At 36.2% G+C, this 20520-nt stretch overlaps 1 protein-coding gene and 1 long non-coding RNA gene across 2 annotated transcripts in view; one reads left to right on the plus strand and one right to left on the minus strand.

Moving 5' to 3' along the window:
* Nucleotides 1-20392, plus strand: part of TMEM26 (transmembrane protein 26) — a 44463-nt gene extending 24071 nt beyond the window's left edge. Inside the window, exons 4-6 of the mRNA XM_026504291.4 lie at nucleotides 714-934; nucleotides 13374-13450; nucleotides 16339-20392. Of these exons, the coding sequence (XP_026360076.1) occupies nucleotides 714-934; nucleotides 13374-13450; nucleotides 16339-16742 (702 nt within the window). The 3' untranslated portion in view covers nucleotides 16743-20392. The remainder of the gene's footprint in view (nucleotides 1-713; nucleotides 935-13373; nucleotides 13451-16338) is intronic.
* The window catches only part of LOC123001322 (uncharacterized), a 265092-nt gene continuing 261556 nt past the window's right edge, over nucleotides 16985-20520 (minus strand). Inside the window, exons 6-7 of the long non-coding RNA XR_008958026.1 lie at nucleotides 19445-19679; nucleotides 16985-17071 (exon numbers count right to left, since the gene is read on the minus strand). This is a non-coding gene — a long non-coding RNA (uncharacterized LOC123001322). The remainder of the gene's footprint in view (nucleotides 17072-19444; nucleotides 19680-20520) is intronic.

Here is a 20520-nt window from a genome sequence, read left to right on the forward strand (position 1 = left end):
AACTCATTGAGAAGTTAAATGGGCAAGAGATATCATTCAGAATACATGAAAGGGGTGTAAATTTTTCTCTGAGTTCAAGATTAAGGACAGAATAAAATTTGGTTGCTAGTTTATGGATTTTTCAATAGTATGTTAAATATTCAGAATAAAAATAATAACTATAGTTATTCTCTTTCTTTAGCATTTAGGTAATGAATAAACATTATTATACATTTTCTCATTTGCTGTAGTAGTGTTTTAAAGCAATAAAAAACAAGAGATTTGTACTATGTTAAAATATTCACGGATTAATAAATTCAGACTTGAAATCCCTTAAAGAAAAATACAGGATATTTTTTTGTGATTTTAATATGGTATTTAAAAAGTTTTGCTGTGTGTAATACTTTGTTACAGAAGAGAGTAAAATGAGAAGTGATCTTTAAAACATCATCAAATTGGTCCTTTAAATATCAAATGCTACAATCCTACTAGCAAGTGTGAGGTTTAAATTACTTCTTGGTATAAGGCTGCCCCTTTTTAAGGACCACGTTAGCTTTTTTTTCCCCCAGGGTGTCCAGTTGAAAGGCGTTTTATTTTCTTTAGTAAGTGAAGAATCATTTTCTGAAAATGATCTTCCACAAAAGCTAACCTTTGATTGAAAGCCGTGAAGAAGGCGTATCTCTCCAAGGTGGTAGCTCACAAACTTCTCTCTGTATGACATTTTTGTTACATAGGCCAGAGTTTTTGTAAATAACTTATCTACAGTATGTGAGAAAGTCTGGACTTTGGGACTCCATCAGACATTCTTGTTAATGCTCATAATTGGAAGATGGCTTCTACCCATTGGAGGAGGGATCACTCGGGACCAACTCTCTCAACTTCTTCTTATGTTTGTGGGGACAGCTGCTGACATACTGGAATTCACAAGTGAGACCCTGGAAGAACAAAATGTGAGGTAAGCAGGCCTACAAGTTCAGGCCCCCCACACTTGTCTATTTGTTCTATTATTTATATTATGCACAAATAAGGATTTTCAGTCTATTGTATGTCCAGTGATAGAATCATAGAATTTCCTAGTGTTCAGATACATACTAAGCACCAGCCCAGTTTATATGTGTATATATATCTGAACTTCCTGCTAAAGAGAAAGGGCAAATAATATTGCCTTTGGGTGCGAACAGAAAAGCTCTACACTTCTGCGTGACCATGGGTTAGGTGGGGCCATGGTTGTTAGAAAACCTTCAGGGGGTGGAATGACCACAGCTCCTCTCATGTTCTCAAGTGTCCTGGAATGTAGCCAATCACAAAATTCTCTTCTAGAGCACAGCATAGCTACAATTCCAGGAAAGCACCTAGAAAAGATACAGAGAAATCTCTCCTCTACCTAGCTGGGAATTTATATTCCCTGGTGTGAATGGAGAATGGGGCAGATTAGGTTTATTTTACTAAATTTTATTTTTAGTCAGTTTTGTTCAAAGTGCCTAAAGGCCTTCTGGTGTAGATGCCTATAAATTAAAACTTATTGAGTTGGTACTTTTATTTTTGCCACAAGCAAATAAACTCAGAATCCATGATCACATCTGTTTATGGAACCCTTTCTTACCTTTAGGGATTTAAGTCTCAGTGCCTGAATGTACTTTCAGCTTGGGTTGTTTTGCACTATGCTATAAAAATAAATTGCAATGAAGCTGGCTTTTAATGCTACAGTTTACTTTATGCTGTGTTTCTCAAATAACGAAACATAAAGCTGAGCAAAGTACACTAACTTACTGAGTAAACTTAATATCCCAATTATAGCACAAAGTACATCTGTAACCAGAGGTTACCTTTACATGATCATTTCCTGCTTCATTTATACTAATTTTTCTTATACTTTATTAAGTAGACATAGACTTTTAAAAAGAATCCAGTAAGTTGATCCATTATCCTCAAAATATCGATGTTAATTTTGTAACTTTAATATCTTATATTTGGTCAGTGCTATACGTTGTATAACAAATTCTCAAATACTTTAAAACATTTGTAATACAATGGGGTTACATGAAAAACATGAAGAAATCATAACCAAGCACAGAAAAACAATAAATAACTACAGGCACAGTGACAGGGACATAAAAATATAAATACGACTAGCTATATCTATATAGAAATAAACACATACATGCTAATATCTAGGGAGACAGGAGGGATATAGGGTAGGAAATGGAGTATTCATGAGAGATATGTTTTGTGGGGCTGGTAATAAAAATGTGAGAAATGCCAAACCCGGCTACTTAAATGGTCTGTTTATTAGGTCTATCCACAAATGACACTAAGGTGCATTTTATAGATCAGTGTTTGCCAATAGATGTTAAATATTCAATATGCTAATCATTAAAATCGTAATTTCCCAGAAAAAAAAATCTTTGAAAATCATGAGGTACTTGTTCATTCATCAACTGTAGATTGATTATCTGGTATGCACCAGGCAATGTGCTAGGTGGAGACTGGGGAGCAAATGGGAAGTGGTGAGAGAAATTCTGGACACACCGTCCTCTCCCAACCCAGGTGATTTCAATTCAGCAATTTCTTCTGTCACCTACAAATCAATCAGATGTTTCAAAAATCTTTTTTTTTTTTTAAATTTTAAACTTGTATTACATCCTTAAAAGGGATCAGATACAGTATGCCATGGTTCTTGTTTTAAAATTTCTTTTCAGGCTTCATGGTCTCAGACTGAAGTCATTTTATTTTTAATATAATTGCATCGTGTCAATGTGTAGTCTCCACTCCCGCATGTCTCCATCACTACTCAGACTCCAAAGTCAAGGCCCAGAGAGAACCTAGAATTTTTTTCTCCCTTTTAAAACCCACCTCCTGACTCATAATTTTGTCACTGGTCTCATCTATACTGTAAGAATTGACACTGCAAATGTCTGTCTCTTCAAAGGAGAGACTTAAACTCACACTGAGGCAAAGCTTTCCCCTTTGGAATAAAAAAAGACAATCATGAAAAATAAATTTAATGTACTCATAAAAGATGTTCACTTGTAATAGCAAAGGAGGTTATTTGATTATAACCCACTTAGCATTACCTATTTTTATAACATTTTATTTTCTATTTTATTTTATCCCATAATTTGAGCTGACAGACTTAGGAGAAATCCTTGAATAATGCGTACACTGCAATGATGTCTACCTCTCTTTCCTGCATCCTTGCTAAATACCTCAAATCCAATTTTTTTAAACTTAAATCAGTTTCTTTCCATATGCCCACTTTAAGTTCATTTGACTAATTCTTATGAATTTACGTGGACTTGTGAGATGCTGCAAATTTTTCTTAAAAGCTTGACGTTACACACCATAAAATTCAACTATTCTAATTCTATGGTTCAATGATATTTAGTAAATTTATTGATGTACAACCATCATGAGACTCTAGATTCCTTGTGGCTGTTTGGAGTCAATTCTCACTCTTCCCCCATCCAACCCTAAGCAACCCCCGATATGCTTTCTTTCTGTGCAGTCTCCTTTTCCAGAAATTCAGTGTAAATGGGATCATAAAATATGTAGCATTTTGTGTGTGGCTTTTTCACGTAGTGTGCTTTTAGGATTCATTCACACTGTTGCATGTATTGGTAGTTAGCTCCTTTCTGATTGCTGAATAGTATTCCATGCATCTACCACATCTTATTTATTGATTCAATAGTCGATATACATGTGTATTGCTATCTTCCTGTTATTAAGAATGATGTTGCTTATAAACATACACTAAAATCCTTTGGATAGATTGTTTTTCATTTTTCTTGGGTCTATACCTAGGAATAGAATGACGGGTTTACATTAAGTACATGTTTAACTTTTTAAGAAACTGACAAACTGTTTTCCAAAGTGCCTGTACTTTTTATATTTCATTCCTTCACATCCTCACCATTTTTTTTCACTCTTTTGATTATGACCATTCTTTTGGGTTATTGTGGTATCATATTGTAGTTTTAATTTCTGTTTCCCTAATGACTAAATGAGCATCTTTCCATATGCTACTTAGCTAATCCAGTGAAGTGTCTGTTCAAATTTTTGCCCAATTTTTGGTTGGATTGATTTTTTTTTTGAATTATAAGAGATTGTAAGAGTTATTTATATTCTTTATATTCTGGACACAAGTCCTTCATTAGATACATAAATGTGTTTTTTTTCCCCAGTATACAGCTTGCTTTTCATTTTTGCCATTTAAAAAGTCTTTTAAAAATTTTTTTATTTAAATTCAATTTAATTAACATATACATATTATTCGTTTCAGAGGTAGGATTTAGTGATTCATCAGTTGCATACAACACCCAGTGCCCACCCAGTGCTCCTTAATGACGATCACCCAATTACCCCATAGCCCCCAAATCACCTCCCCTCCAGCAACCCTCAGTTTGTTTCCTATAGTTAAGTCTCTAAGGTTTGCATCTCTCCCTGTTTTAAAAAAGAATATATTTTTAAAAATTTTTGATAAAGTCCCATGTATCTTTTTTTTTTTTTAAATTATGTGTAGTACTTTGGGTGTCGTAGCTAAGAAATATTTTCCTCACCCAATATTGGAAATATTTCCTTCTATAATATTCCGACTTGACTTTGTGTAGTGTGATGTAAGGATCTAAATTTGTGTTTTGTCTTATTTTGTTTTGTTTTTGACATTGTCCCAGAACATTTTTTGTCCTAGCTGAGACTAATTGTCTCTGCAATATTTGCTGAAAAGACTATCCTTTCCCTATTAAATTGCCTTGATATCTTTGTCAAAAATCAATTGGCCACATATGTAAGGGTTTTTCTAGACTTTCTATTGAATTCCTTTGCTCTATATATTTATCCTTATGCCAGTACCACACTATTGTGATTACTGGAATTTTATGGTAAGTTTGAAACTAGATGCTGTAAATTTTCTAACATTGTTCTTTTAATCTTTTTTTTTGAGGGGGAGCTATTCTAGGTCCTCTGTATTTCCATTTAAGTTTAATGATCAGCTTGTCAAATTCTACAAAAAAATCCTGCTGAAGTCTTGATAAGGATTGTATTAAATTTAAGCAGCAATTTGTGAAGAAATGACATCTTAATATTAAGTCTTTTAATGTATGAACATGAATTATCTTATCATTTATTCAAATGTTCCTTAATTTCTCTCAGCAATGTTTTGTAATTTTCAATATATGGGTCTTGGCTGCTTTTCCTAAACTTATTCTTAAGTATTTTATTCTTTTTGATAGAGTTATTTTCTTAATTTTGTAATATCATTTTCATGTTTTTTATTGCTACTACATAGAAATACAGTTGATTTTTGTATAATGATCTTGTACGCAGCAATAATGCTAAAATTCTTTATTAGCTTTGTAGATTCCCCAGGGTTTTCTACTTATAGGATAATGCCATTTGTAAGTAAAGGTAGCCTTCATTCTTTCTAATCTGTACAACTTTAATTTCTTTTTCTTACCTTATTACACTGGCTAGGATTTCTAGTACAGTGTTAAATAGAAGTATAAGAGTGGGCATTTCAATCTCAAAGGATAAGCATTCTGTCTTTCACTATTAAGGATGATGTTAGGTATAGGTATTATACAGATACACTTTGTAGATGCCCTTGATGAGTTGGAGGAAATTCCTATTTATTTCTTGGTTATTGAGGGTTTTCTTTCTTTCTTTCTTTCTTTCTTTCTTTCTTTCTTTCTTTCTTTCTTACATTTTGTTAAATTCTTTTTCTATTTTTATCAAGATTATTATGTTGTAGTTATCTTTCATTCTATAAATATGGTATTTTACATTAACTAACTTTCAGATGCTAAACCAACCTTGACTTCTTGGGATAAATCTCACTTGATTATGGTGTATAATGGTTTCAATGTATTGCTAATATGGGTTTGCTAATATTTTGTTAATAATTTTTATATCTACCCTCACGAACATATGCATCTATAGTAATATTTTCTAATGATATCTTTTTCTGGCTTTAGTATTAGAATAATAATGGACTCAGTGAATACTTGAGGAAGCATCCCTTCTTTATTTTCCAAAAGACTTTGTAAAGGATTGGTATTTTTTTTTCTTTGAATATTTTATAGAATTTACCTATGAAGCCACCTGGGTCCATGCTTTTCTTTTGGGAAGATATTTTATTACTAATTGAACATAATTATTTCATTATGAGCCTATTCAGTTATTCTATTTCTTCCTGAGTTAGCTTTGATTACATTTTTTTATTCCTAGGAATTTTTCCATTTCAAATAAATTATCTAGTTTTTTATATAAAGTTTTTAATATTAATCTTTTATATTATTCCTTTAAACTTGTGTCAGTTTCTACAGGGTCACTTATTATGCTGCCTTTTATATTCTGATTTGGTCATTTGTGTCTTCTCTGTTTTTTGTCTTTTTTTTTTTTCAGATTTATCAATTTTGTTGATCTTCTAAAATAACCAACTTTGACTTCATTGATTTTTCTCTATTGTTATTCCGTTCTCCATTTCATTGATTTGTGCTCCAATATTTAATTTTTCCTTCTTTCTGCTTGCTTTGGATTTAATTTGCTCTTTTTTCCCCTAGTGTCTTAGGATGGAAGCTTAAGTTATTGATTTGAGATCTTTCTGCTTTTCTAACATGACATTCAAAGCTACACATTTCACTCTAACTATTGCTTTATCTATGTCCCATAAGCTTTGATATGTTATCTTTTTATTTAATACGGTCCAAAACATTTTCTAATATCTCCTATGATTTATCCTTTGGCCTATGGATTATTTAGAAGTAAGCTATTTAATTTCCATATAGAGATTTCCCAAATTTCCTTTTGTTGTTTTCTATTTTAATTCTGTTTTAGTCTTCGAATTATTTTAACCTTTTAAATTTATTAAGACTTATCTTATGGCCTAGCATATGGCCTATCCTGGAGAATGGTCTAGATATGCTTGAAAATAATGTGTATTTATCTGTTGTTTGGTTGAGTGCTCTGTAAATGTCAGCTGTGTCATGTTGGTTATTAGGTTATTTAATTCTTCTGTATCCTTACTGATTTTTTTGTCTCATTATTATATCAATTATTGAGAGTAGGGCATTGAAATCTTCAACTCTAATTATTGAATTGTCTATTTCCTTTTTCAATACATCAGTTTTTGCTTCGAGTGTTTTGAGGTTCTGTTTTTAGGTGTGTATACATTAATTTTTTAAAACATCTTCCTGAGGTAGCAACTGTTTTTCATCATAAATATCACTCTTTTTCTCTAGTAATATGTCTTGTCTGAAAGTCTATCTTGTCTCATACAAACTTAGGTACTCTATTCTGTTATGATACTGTTGGTATGGGATATTTTTTTTCCATCCTTGTACTTTCAAACTCTTTGTATCTTTGCATCTAAACTGTGTCCCTTATAGATTACATATAGTTGAATTTTCCTCTTTTTCCCCAGTCAAACTTTGTCTTTTAATTGGAGTGTATATTAGTTTCCCAGAGTTGCCATAATGAAATACCACAAACCGAAAGTCTTAAAACAACAGAAATTTATTTTCTCACAGTCCTCAAGGCTGAAAGTCCAAATCAGTGTCAGCAGGGTTGGTTTCTACTGGAGGTTGTGAGGCAGAATCTGTTTGGTCCCTCTTCCCTGGATTCTGGTGGTTGCTGGCAATTCTTAGTGTCCCTTGGCTTGTAGACACATCACTCCAATCTCTGCTTCTGTCTTCACATGGCATTCTCCTCAGTGTTTCTGTCAGTGTTTTCACATTTTCCCCTTCTTAAAGGGACACCAGTCTTTGGATTAGGACTCAAATTAATCTAATACGACCTCATCTTAACTTGTTTACATCTGCAAAGACTATTTCCAAATAAGATTACATTCTGAAGTCTAAGTAGACATAAATTTTGGGAAGACATCACTCAACCTATTACAGTGTATTTATTCCATTCATATGCAATGTAATTATTGATTTGGTTGGATTTCTATCTGCCATTTTGCTACTTGTTTTTTTCTAAGTCTTAGGTCTTTTTCATTCCTGTGTTACTCATTTACTACTTGAAAAAATATTTTTAACAAACAATTTTAATTGATTTTTTGTATTATTTTATTGGTAGTTACTATAGGGATTACAATATGTATTTTAAATCTTCATACGCTACTGTAAGTTAACAGCTTCATTTCTTCCCCCTCTTTTTTGCTATTGTCATTATATTACATCTTGATATTTTACAAATCAAACAATACAGTGCTTTTTTTTTTTTAAAGATTTTATTTATTTATTTGACAGAGAAAGACAGCCAGTGAGAGAGGGAACACAAGCAGGGGGAGTGGGAGAGGAAGAAGCAGGCTCCTAGCAGAGGAGCCTGATGTGGGGCTCGATCCCAGAACGCCGGGATCACACCCTGAGCCGAAGGCAGACGCTTAACGACTGAGCCACCCAGGCGCCCCAAACAATACAGCTTTAAATTATTTTTATAGACTTTAATTTTTCAAGAAATTAAGAAAAGAAAATATATGACTGTATACTTATGTGTTGTCTTATATTTGCCCACAAGTTGAAGATTCTCTATTCCTTCTTGTGAATTTGAGTTACTGTCTGATATCATTTCCATTCAGCCTGAAAGACTTCCTCTATTGTTTCTTCTAAGGCAAATCTGCCACCAACAGATTCTCCCAGTCTTTGTCTAGAAATGTGTTTATTTTGCCTTCATGTTTCAAAAATAGTTTTGTTGGATGAGAATTCATGGTTGTCAATTTTTACTTCAGCATTTTACATATATGATTCCACTGTATTCTGGCCTTCATTATTTCTGATGCGATGTTAACCTTTTTTATGTTTGTTTGTTTGTTTGTTTGTTTGTTTGTTTTTTGTTACCCCGTATAGGCTGTCATTTTTCTTTTGTTGTTTTCAAGATTTTCTTTCTTTTTGACTTTTTGTGATATACGTAGGTGTAGCTCTCCTTGCCTTTAACCTTACTACAACTTTGTTGATTCTCAATGTTGGATCTGTAAATTATGTTTTTCCTCAAATTTAGGAATTTTCAGCCATCATCTATTCAAACATTTTCTGGTCCATTCTCCCTCCTTCTGAGACTTCTATTACAAATAAGTATGCCTAAGTGTGTTCCATGGGTTTCTGAAACTCTGTTTTTTCTTCCATCTGTTTTACTCTTTTCATCAAATTGGATAATTTTCATTGATTTATCTTCCACATCACTGGTTCTTTCTTCTACCATCTCAAATCTATGTGTAGACTCAAATTGTATGGTACACTACTGAATTTTTCATTTTGGGTCCCCTATTTTCAACTACAGAATTTCTATTTAATTGTTTTTACAGCTTATATTTCTTTATTTAAATTATCTATTTGCTGAGACATTGTCATATTTTTCTTTAATTTGTGGAACATAGTTTTTTTTTTTTTTTATTCTTTGAACATATTTATAATAGTTGCTTTGATGCCTTTGTCTGTTAAAGCCAACATCTGGACCCCATTAGAGTCAGTTTCCACTGTTTTTTTTCCTGAGTATAGGTCAGTCATTACTGGTTTTTTGCATGTTTTATATTTTTGGTGGAAACTGGACATTTTAGATTATATTTTGTAGCAATATATTATCCTCAAGCTTCCCTGGTACTTTAGGCTTCTTGGTGGTGTTGTTTTTGTTGTTTCAATAAATTGCCTGAACTTAATCTAAGGAATCTCTCTTCCCTTATATTGTAGCCATTGAAGTCTCTGCTTTTTTAAATTCTTCTTTTGCTTGTTTGTTTTTAGCATGGCCTAGTAAGATTATACCTATAACTACATAGCTTGTGATTATCCAATGATTTGGACAGGATTTGTGATCAAACACTTCAAGCCCTTATGACGTACACCCTCTGCCAATGTATGGGTTGCATAGCACATTTAAATTCAGAAAGTTTTCATATATACTCAGCTTTTTTCCACTGGGTTTTTTTGGATCTTCCTGGCACATGTCTGGCATACATAGAGACCTTATCTAGCCCATCTAAGGCTCTGTTATTTTCAAAATCTGTCCATTAAAATTCAAGTTAGTCTACCATTCACCCCAGCTGGGATTGCAACCATAAAGTAGCAAGGCTGTGGGCTCTCCCATTCATTTCCAACCAAGGTTATTGCTCTTACTGACCACACCTCTAAGCATAAGATTTCACAATCCACTCCAAGTCAAGTCAGCACACTGTGGCCATGAGGGGCCTCTGGTTTTCATTGTCAAACCCTCCCTGGTAAAACTACTACTTTGACTGACCAAGACAACCTTAACATTCCTCTCAGTTTGACTAAACTTTCAAAAGGTCTGTTGCAACTAATGAATCATTGAACACTATATCAAAAACTAGCGATGTACTTACTATATGTTGGCTGACTGAACATAATAATAATAATAATGAATAGATTCATGAAAAAAATTAAAATCTTTTTAAAATTAAAAAAAGTCCAGACTAATTGCACATGAGTTGTTGGTAGAATTATTGAAGTTTGGGATTAGAAGAAACTTCAAAAGTAGCCACCTATTGAACAATCTATTTTACATCTGTTGCAAAATCCTCTCCAGAATTTTCTCAACAAGTTTTTGTCCAGACTTTCTTTGAAAATTTTCACTAATAGAGACTATACTAACCCCAGGGCAACTCATTCCGTTTTCAGTTGATATTATTAGAGAGTACTTTTCTCTATTGTGATAGAATTTGCATTCTTATAGGCATCACTAAAAATTCTTTCAATCTGAATTGGCCTTCTGAAGTCACAAGAAATAAGTTTAATTCCTTTTCCACATGATAGTCTTTTAAATATGTGAAATAAAGTTTTTAGGGACTCTTCTCTGAGTTTCTTGAATTATCCCACATATAACATGGCTCTGAGATCTCTCAACATCCTAGCCTCAATTTTTTGAACCAAAAACTTTACAAATTTTCCTCCTAAAACATTAAGCATGATACATAATAATTCTGATATATTCTGAACATTATAGAATACAGCAGGGCTAAAACTTTCTATTTCCTCTATGGAAATAGTATAGTACAGTGTTTAAAAGGGTGGATGCTGAAACAATCTATCTAGTTCTGACTTCTGCTTCCAACACTTACCACCACATTACTTTGGACAACTAGAGTTTCTACAACTCTATGCCTCAGTTTCCCACTGGTCAAATAGGGATAAGTATAACTATTTAGTAAAACTGGTATGAGGATTGAGTATGATCATAGTTAAACCATTAGAAAACTTCCTGAAACAGTATGAGCTTGGAAACTGTAGGTAAAATGTTTTAAAAACGCAGGCACTTATTGAAGGTCTATTTTGTATAGACATTGACACTGCAAGATGGAAAAGTTATAGACTGCATTCCCTAGGTGTCTCCACTTCAAATTCTAGACTTTATACTTAGGAAATGACCTATGATTGCATTTGATTTTGGAAAATCATAAATCCATGTCATACTGTGGACTTATAATTAGATAATAGCAAGGGAAATCCCTGAGCCCTTTTTATGGCAGCTGCTGTGAAATGCTACCTCTTCTACCCTATTCTAGGTCATCTGGTTACATCTTGTCAAGATCTTTTGAGATCCTGATTGTGTCTTCTGGGGTAATGGTTTCCCATCCAACCTCCGTGTCATATGTGCATACGAGAAGCCTCCCATCAATGTGGCAACCAAGTCATTGGTGAAACGTGAAATGGAATAGAATCAAAGGCAGAGCTTGCAGCAACCCTTAGACAGTTCCCTTTGGGGAGTCATTTACACAGTTAAGAAATCCACCTAACTGTGCTTATACCCAGAACATTTCTTAATCTTGTTAATAAGAACGCTGTGGGAGACTTTTTCGCAAGCCTTATTTAAACCCAAATGTCTAATATTAATTTATATATCATTACTTGCTTGGTAATCCTAACTCTATTGAAGAGAGAGAGAGAGACAAAAAAATCTTAGTATGCTGAGTGTAATTGTTCCAAGCAACCTGTGCTAATTCCTAGTAATTATTGTCTTCTATAAGGGCTTTCAGAAATCTTCTAAATAACCACTTATATGACCTAACTAGGGATTAATAGTAAATGTGCCTTTTGTACTTTAAGATACACTTCTGCTTCATTTTGAAAATTAAGACTTTAATTTTTTTTGTCGTCACCCTTGTCTCTGCCACTAACTGCCAAGATGATGATGGCTTAGAAATATCATTTACAATTTCTCTCATAGTTTTTGAGATCTAATTTTTCAGGGCCTCAATACTTGAAGCATTTAAAGATATCCCTTACAACCACCTCATTTATTTTGGTTTCAACTACTCCTCCCTGATGCCTTTCTATCCCTCTCCAATCTGAAAATCCCTCTTGACAGAGAAGTTGGCAATAAAATCTATTATACCACTAATCTCAGATTGCTAACTTCCTTCGTATTTTTGCTAAAAAAAATAACTTTGATATTTCTTTAATATCCTTTGTATTTTTATAACATCTATTCTTCCCGAATTCAGTATTCAAGACCATTACCAGGTCGATGACATTTGTATATTTGTATATTTGCCAACTAAGGTCCTTCTTTTGTACATTCAATAATTCCTTCCACAAGTATTTGTTGAGTGTGTATTATTTGCTGTTCTAGGCACTGGGGATATAATAGTGAAGGAAACTGTCATATTCCTTGACTTACATCCTAGCAAGTGGTACACATTTTTTATTATTGGATTTATCTTCCTACTTCTTTTTCCCAATGGAAATTAATTTTCTTTTACATGCTGCGCTTTTAATTGTTGGGCATCATCTAGTCCTTTTGAGATGTATTTTTAAGTTAGAGTCTCATGATCTTAGAAAAAAAGTTTTTACTTTTTCTTCTTGAAAATTCTTGAAATCGGCCCTCTGAATTTCTGAGTCAAAGTCTAACACTTTTCTGGGGCGCCTGGTGGCTCAGCCAGTAAGTGTCTGCCTTCGGCTCAGGTCATGATCCCAGGGCCCTGGGTAGAGCCTTGCATCGGGCTCCCTGCTCGGCGGAAAGCCTGCTTCTCCCTCTCACACTCCCCCTGCTTGTGTTCCCTCTCTCGTGTCTCTGTCAAATAAATACATAAATAAAATCTTAAAAAAAAAAAGTCTAACATTTTTCCTAACATCTATCTCCAATAATGCCTCCATGATTTTGTAAAACTAAAGACAACAATATGGTACAAAGAGGCTTTGCCATAATTTATACAGATGTTGGCACATGTGGAAGTTGGATTTTAAGTCTCGAAGTTTTTTTTACTTCTTCATTATTCCATTATAATTGTGAATGGAGTTTTTCATGGGTTTCTTATATTACTAAGATATTTTGACAACTCTTGAGAGGTTTATTAGGGTATACTCAAATATGAGAAAAAAGAAAAAATATTTCTTTTAAAATGATCATATGTTTATTACTAATTTAAAATTTTGTCTGCATTCTAGGAATAGTCCTGCCCTCGTCTATGCCATCCTTGTTATATGGACCTGGAGCATGCTGCAATTTCCACTTGACCTGGCAGGTAAATGTCTCAATGTTTGCTCAAAGAAACAGAAAATTATAACTCTTGGTTATAAACTATAGTCAAGTTAAGGAGGCATGTGAAAAGATTATCATTTTTATCATTTTGATAGCCCAGTGTTAGTTCCAGTTCAGTTCAGAAGAAAAGTCGACGGAAAGTTAGGAAAGTTGCTAGTGGATGCATGCTGGTACCTGGTGAGCCTGAGATCGTGGAATGTACTGGAGCACAGCTTTACATCCACTTCAAGAAGTGGTTCCATCACATGTGCATTGTAAAGTCTCCCGCAAACTAGTGAAGACCTTTGCGTCTCAAATTTCACCAATGCAATGGGACTGATGATCGTAGTCGCTAGAGTTGAAGGGTCTTGTGGTGACTAAATACGATAGAATTTGGAAAGTGCTTGGCACAGTTGCTGGGATACACATTTTAGCCCTTGATATTTTCGGGGCTCATTTTCATTCTTTTGTCAGACCCATGTATTAGAATATCACAGGGAGTAAGAGCAGTTTGAGGGCCCCATGGGAAATTAAAATTTTCCTCAGTAGTGGCCCTGGGAATTCCATTGGTCATATTAATAAATACATAAACTTCTAAGATTTGTAAGAAGAACCTGTTTTCCAAGCCTGTTGTACTAGCGATGGTCTGGAGCTGCATGGTCCAATACGTATCCACTAGCCACATGTGGATGATTAAATTTAAAGTTAAATTAATTAAAATGAAATGAAATTAAAAGTTCAGTTCCTCAGTCACACTAGCCCCAATTCAAGGGCTCAGCTGCCACATATGGCAGCTGTCGTAGGCAGCGCATTAGGCAGAACGTTTCTATCGTCACAGGAAGTTCAACGCTGATCTGGAGTCAGCCCTTAACTTATGGGAGAGATACCTGGAATTCTGACTTGAGAATTCTCCAGGATGCCACTTTACTCGGAAGAAATTCTAGGATTTAATAATTACATTTTCCTTAAGCCTGACTTCTTTTTTTTACGGCACCCTACTCGATGGCCTCAGGATTAGAATTCATCTAGAACAGAGATATTTAATCTTTTCTGCATCTTTTTGGGGCTTACTTTAATAGGCTCAGAGCTTTCAGAGGCACTTTTAGAATTTAGCAAACACTCTCTGAAACAAAATTGTCACCAGAATAGACAGAAAGGGTGGCTGTGGTTTTTTAGAAATACCCAAAACTAATTACTAGTTAATAATTACAGACAAATGTATGCCAATAATACTCACACACACAGATTTTGTCGTAATGTGCCCAGTCTGTGCCTCTTGATTAGATGGTGTTTCCTGACAGAATATTAGGTACCTTCACTTCAGATGTTGACGAACACTCTTGGAAGGTCCCCTTGGAACCATCTTCTGACCCTCACTTCTGAAGAGAGCCCACTATTGGGGCACCGCACGTTCTCTCTCCCCATCTTCCTCTGCCCTTTCCCTCTCCCTCTAAAATAAATAAATAAATCTTTTTTTAAAAAAAGAGAGAGGGGCCACTATTGATCTTATGTTGGTTTTTCTTTTGTCATTCACTCTGCTGATGCTCGCCCTCCTGTATCTTGTGGTTTACAGGCTTGCTAAGAAAATTTTTATTTGGGAAAGAAATTTTGTCAACTTTCAGGAGTGATAATGTTATGCAGCTGTTTGAAAAACAAAGACCAAATGTTACTTCTGACTAAATCACTATTGTATTTTCCCACAAACAGTACATCATGTTCCCCCATATCAAAGCAGCTTCACAATATTTGCAGGCTCCGGTAGACGAAGGCGTTCTTTGTTTGAAAATTCCAAATGGAAGGCTTCATTATTATAAAGGATTATTTTATGCCCTTGACCTTGAATTAAATTAGCTTTTTAGAAATTAAAACAAAAAGGTTCATCTGTTGATTGGGCCTCCTTTTGTTCGACTGGAAAATCAGTAATTATATCCAGTGTTTCTTGTAAACTGTGAAACAAAACCATAAGGCATCAGACAAAATAAAATAACAATGGCATTTATTTTGGGCTTTTGTCCCCCCGCCATTAGAAAAATATGTTTAACGTGAATTAAGTTTGAATTTGAATTATAAACACTTGCATTTCCACAACATAATTTACACGTACGGCTGAGTCAACCAGGAAACAGGTAGATCCCAAAGGGAGGATACAGCAGGCTCCTGGCCATGTATCTGTACTCTGTTCCATCTCCCAAACTCAGCAGTCAGCTCAGTTATTCATTTTCCCAAGGGAAAGAGAGAAGTGAGAAATCAGAGAGGAGCCAGTGGTGTGACTCTAATGGAAACAAAAAGAGCCGGTGAATAGGTGCCCCTCTCCTCACAGACATCGTTGTTACCTTGGTTTTCAAAGGAAGAAACTGGGGCCCAGGAAGGTTAAGTAAGTTGGCCAGCATCTTGCTAAAAACAAAACAAAACACAACAACAACAACCAAAAAAAACGAGGCAGCCAGGCTACCTGGCTTGAGGCCTAAAATGCTCTGCTGTGCGGTCCCTCTACCTGCAGAGCCCAGGGAGAGACAAGGTGGTTTCTCTTGTTCTTTGTTCTCTCTAGCCCCGTGGATTGTGCTTTCCCCAGGATGGGGACTGGAAGGTGATCTAAAATTTGTGACATGGATGGAAACCCGAGGACTGACTTTCTTTGGTGTGTTTTATTGAAATTACAACCGATTATTGAGTTTTTAAGCATAAAATGACCAAGGAAGTCAAGTGGTTAAGGGGTGGCTAAGGGTGGTGTTCAATGTTAAGGGTGGTCTCACTCGTTCCCCCCAGAATTAAATTACAGAATCGCTCCCAACTGTTAAGGAGCCCAGCACCCATCGTGGATGACCCGTCCCCATTTTCATCGCGTCGTACACGTCTCGGGGGCGCGCTAACTGGTCTGTCTCGTGTTCCCAGTGCAGCATGTCGTCTGCCCCTTGTCGGTGGCAATGAGGGGCTTCCCCAGCTTCTTCTTCTGCCAGTACAGCGCCGATCTGTGGAACATTGGAATCAGCATCTTCATACAAGACGGCCCCTTCCTCGTCGTGCGCCTCATACTGATGACCTACTACAGAGTGATAAACCAGATGCTGGTGTTCTTCGCCGCCAAGAACTTCCTGGTGGTGGTGCTGCAGCTGTACCGCCTGGCGGTGCTGGCGATGGACGTGCGCGCGTCCCTGCTCCGCCCGCCCGGAAGCCTGAAGGCGCAGCAGCGCTGCCCCTGCGCGGCCGGAGACCCGGGGACGGACTCGAAAAGGGACTTGGGGGTCCCGCTGCAGGCCTTGCCAGTGCCCTCCGAGGACGCTCAGTCCACCCCGTAGCTCCTTACCGACCGACAGCAGCCGGTCCTCCGTACGGACAGAAATCTCCTCTCTCTCCCTCTTTTTTTAACGTTGACATATAATAATTTTCAAAAGAACAACATAAAAAGTGATCTTAAACCAAAGCTGAGGAATCTTCTTTTCTCAACGGAACGGAAAGAACTTTGATTAGTGGCTCTCGCGACAACTTCTGTGCGATGGTATCAGATGTTCTAGTTGTTCAACGACTCAGTGATTTGTTTGTCTTGAACTGTTTGAAAAGCTGTGGACGGGGTGAGAGTGACATGCCCTCCAAAGATTTAGTGCAGACACACTGTCACGGCTGTTACCTGAAAATAGAGAAGCTTTGAACTTTGGCTCCATTGTCAGACTATCTCATCTGATCTTTCCTGCAATGGCCCTGACATCAAAAAATGTACATTCAGTGAATGCAGAACAAATGAAGGGAAAAGTGCTTTTAAAATTACCTCACTGTGAGCTGGAAGCAGTGAAAATCTCTGCCCAGCTTCCAGCATTGAGAGCCCTCTCGGTCGCTGCACAGACCTTCCCAGGAAAATCATTTTTCTGGGCTGATGTGGTATTCTGTCATGGCGCATATGCTCTTACAGAAATTTTATTGCTTTTGGCTTGGGCACTGCAAAATTCACAGCAAGCCATTTCGGTTGTGAGGCAGGAAATACTGGTAACGCTAACAAAGTCACAGTTTCCACTCTGAAACATGATTTGCGGTATTCGTCAGTATTTTTCTTAACTCTACGTTACCATTTTCTGTATTGCCAAGTCCAATTATGTGGGCCGATGCAAGGAAGCACTGAGCAGGGAGTGAAGGGGTTTCGGGCCCTTTAAGTGTTACCATAGTTTCTGGAGTCGGCCCGCCCTAGATGAACCGCCTCTGACCTGCCACTACTGGGGCCCCAGGGGGCCTTTGGGCTCCGGGAAGGTGCTGGGGATGGAGGCTTGCATCAGCCCGACCCGCAGCCAACAGCCCTTGACCGGTGCCGGGGCGCAGAAGACCCCATGGCATCGTGGAAATCAGCAAATTCGCTTTTCTTCCCTGCATTAAGACCTCACCTCCCCGGTGTTGAAATAGCCGTACTTTCCCCTTACACACCTCTGTACTTTCCAGATGGAGGTCATTCAGACCATTTTTAAATGATTTTTGCTTTGAGAGATACAGAGTGGAAATGTACCTGACTGTATAACAGTGGTTACATTTGAGGCAAGCAGTTCCGAAACTGTTCTTTTAGGGTTCAGAGCATAATTCCTCCATGTTATTATGCTGAGGAATTCAAAGGGACATGAAAGATAAGACAGAGTATGACCTTAAATTGGATGTGACCATTCGACAACCAATCGAGACAATTTTATCTATAAATCTGTGTGACAGGCTATCTGTTCCAAATATTTGATTCAAAGTTTCAATGGCAAATTCTATTCTTATACAGAGAAATTAATATTTTCCACTCCATGGCTTTTTCAGTGCCTGATAGCATGTTTCTGTTTCTTCCTTTTCTTCCTTGTGTTTCTAATTTTAAGAATATGATGATTGTAAAATTACACATGAGACAAGTGGAATACATTTATAATTTTCATAATAATTTTTGAACGCTAAGATCAGGAAATTATATTTATATAAAGTAAAGAACTTGACAAGTTTTAAGGGCATGTTATTTAAAATGCTTAGCAATTGGAAGCAAAATAATAAGTGCTACTATTTATAAAAACGCCTCAGCAGAATCTGTTTTTCTGTTGACTATTTTATGTTGAATGTTTTCTTCCACAACATGTATGTGCTGCTTATTATTGCAGATTTGCTCATGGCATACTTTTCATGTTTTAATTTTTTTCTTCCAGCAAAACAAACATTGAGCATCTAAAAATAGATAAACTATAAAGTAGTACGGCTGTTGCAAGGATATTTTTAAACGTTTTCAAATCTGAGACTTGGCTTGGCTTCGTGAATGAGTTCCTAGTGTTTCAGTAAAGTATTTTGTAATTAGCACTCCTCCAAAGTCCTAGGAAATGGGAAGTCCAGAATCTGGTTTTACTTAGCGTTCCAGGAAGGCAAAGAGCACGGAGGACCATCTCAGCAATGAATGGTGGCAGAAATAGACACACGCTCGACAAGGTTTTCCAGGAAAATCTGTGAAGGGCAGCATTCGTTAACCTAACTGCTGATACCTCTACTCTCTAGGACTGACTTTTTATAGCAGGAAAAAAAAAATCTGTAGTCATTTAGTTTATTTAAAAACAAAACCTAAATCCAGGTTGTATCTCTAGGACCCCTGACGAAAAGAGTTAAATTTGTGTTCAGTTAATTGTCTGTTTTTATTCTAGACTGCTAAACGTTGTAGTGTTTGAAAACAGCACAGAATTTGCCATAAAGTGGTCAGAACAGCAGTTACCATGTATATTGACATTCCGGGACCTGCTTCTGTGGCATGTGTAAGTAAATAACTGTTCAGATCACCGGTACGATGTGTCGCAGGCCATGCCTCTCTACCGTCCCTCACAGACACACAACACGCCAATCCCCAGCCACCAAAGAGAGTGGCTCGTTCGTAGTGCTGTCATTATTGTTGTGGTTGTTGGTACCTAATTGCTTGATGAAAGCTCAATCAAATGTCCTTCCTAAAAACAGATCATTCTATTTGCGAGGAAACACAGGGTACATGTTTTAATGATGCTGTGTGGAAACATACCTTATAACCATCGCGCGGGTTTTCTTTTGACCCTGACTCGATGAGTCCCAAAGGCCATGACTTCCCATTGCAAGATCCGTACACTGTCTTTGACCTTCATTATTCTGTGAACTTTTATTTAAGCTGGGAACTGCTGATATAGGAAAATAGCTAATCTTCCAAATGAAGACCCTTACACACACATTTACCAGTAGGCCTGTAGTTCTTCCACTAATATGCCCCGGCACGTCAGGCCCTGTAAGACCAAAAAGACACAACCAAGAAGCATCAGGGTTCACTACTGTAATACTAATTGCGAATTCGTGATTTAATAGAAACTTCCCAAAGCCCCGGAAAGGCATGCATTGTAAGTGCACATGGTTTAGGTTTCCTCCCAAGTTTCAGATTTCAACACTGACTTCTATTCCCTTTGGCACTTAATTTCAAGGATTCTTAATCCATTCTCCTGTTAAAAGAGAGAAAGAATTGCAGAAGGCCGAGCTCCTATGTGCCTTCATTCTACTTCGGTGCTGGAAAAGTGAAATGCTGAAATATATTATAGAGCCTTAAAGATGTACATAAAAAAACAAACGACTTGAATTATAAGAAGAGACTGTTACATTTTGTTTTGTTTTGTTTTGTTCAGGGGGGTAGTTTGCTAATTTCTTTTTACTTTTGGCCATTCTGATCCACTCTCACAAATATCTGATTTGGGGGTAAAACTAGGCAGCTGGAGGACATTTATAGCCCTGAGGCTTCAAATAACATTCCATACGATGGGAGGAACTTTAAATAATGTTCGAATAATCAAGTGCTGCAGCCTTATATTTTATGCATGTCCATCCTCTAAATCCTTCTTCCTAGAATATTTTGTGAGAATATTTTCTTTGAATTATTTATATTGATACTATTTTGCTATGAATTACCTTTGTATTTTATTATATACATTAAAAAATTTGTGTGCCGTGTTATCTTGATGTCTGTTATTTGTCTGCATTTCTTGTCTTTGTTCTCTACTATCATTCGCTTCATTTCATTTTTAAGCTTTGATTTTAAAAAACAGATCTATTTAGAATGTGACTAAAGTGGCATTTCAA

The sequence above is a fragment of the Ursus arctos genome, unplaced genomic scaffold (genome assembly GCF_023065955.2).
Source record: "Ursus arctos isolate Adak ecotype North America unplaced genomic scaffold, UrsArc2.0 scaffold_7, whole genome shotgun sequence".
NCBI classification, from domain to species: Eukaryota; Metazoa; Chordata; class Mammalia; order Carnivora; family Ursidae; genus Ursus; species Ursus arctos.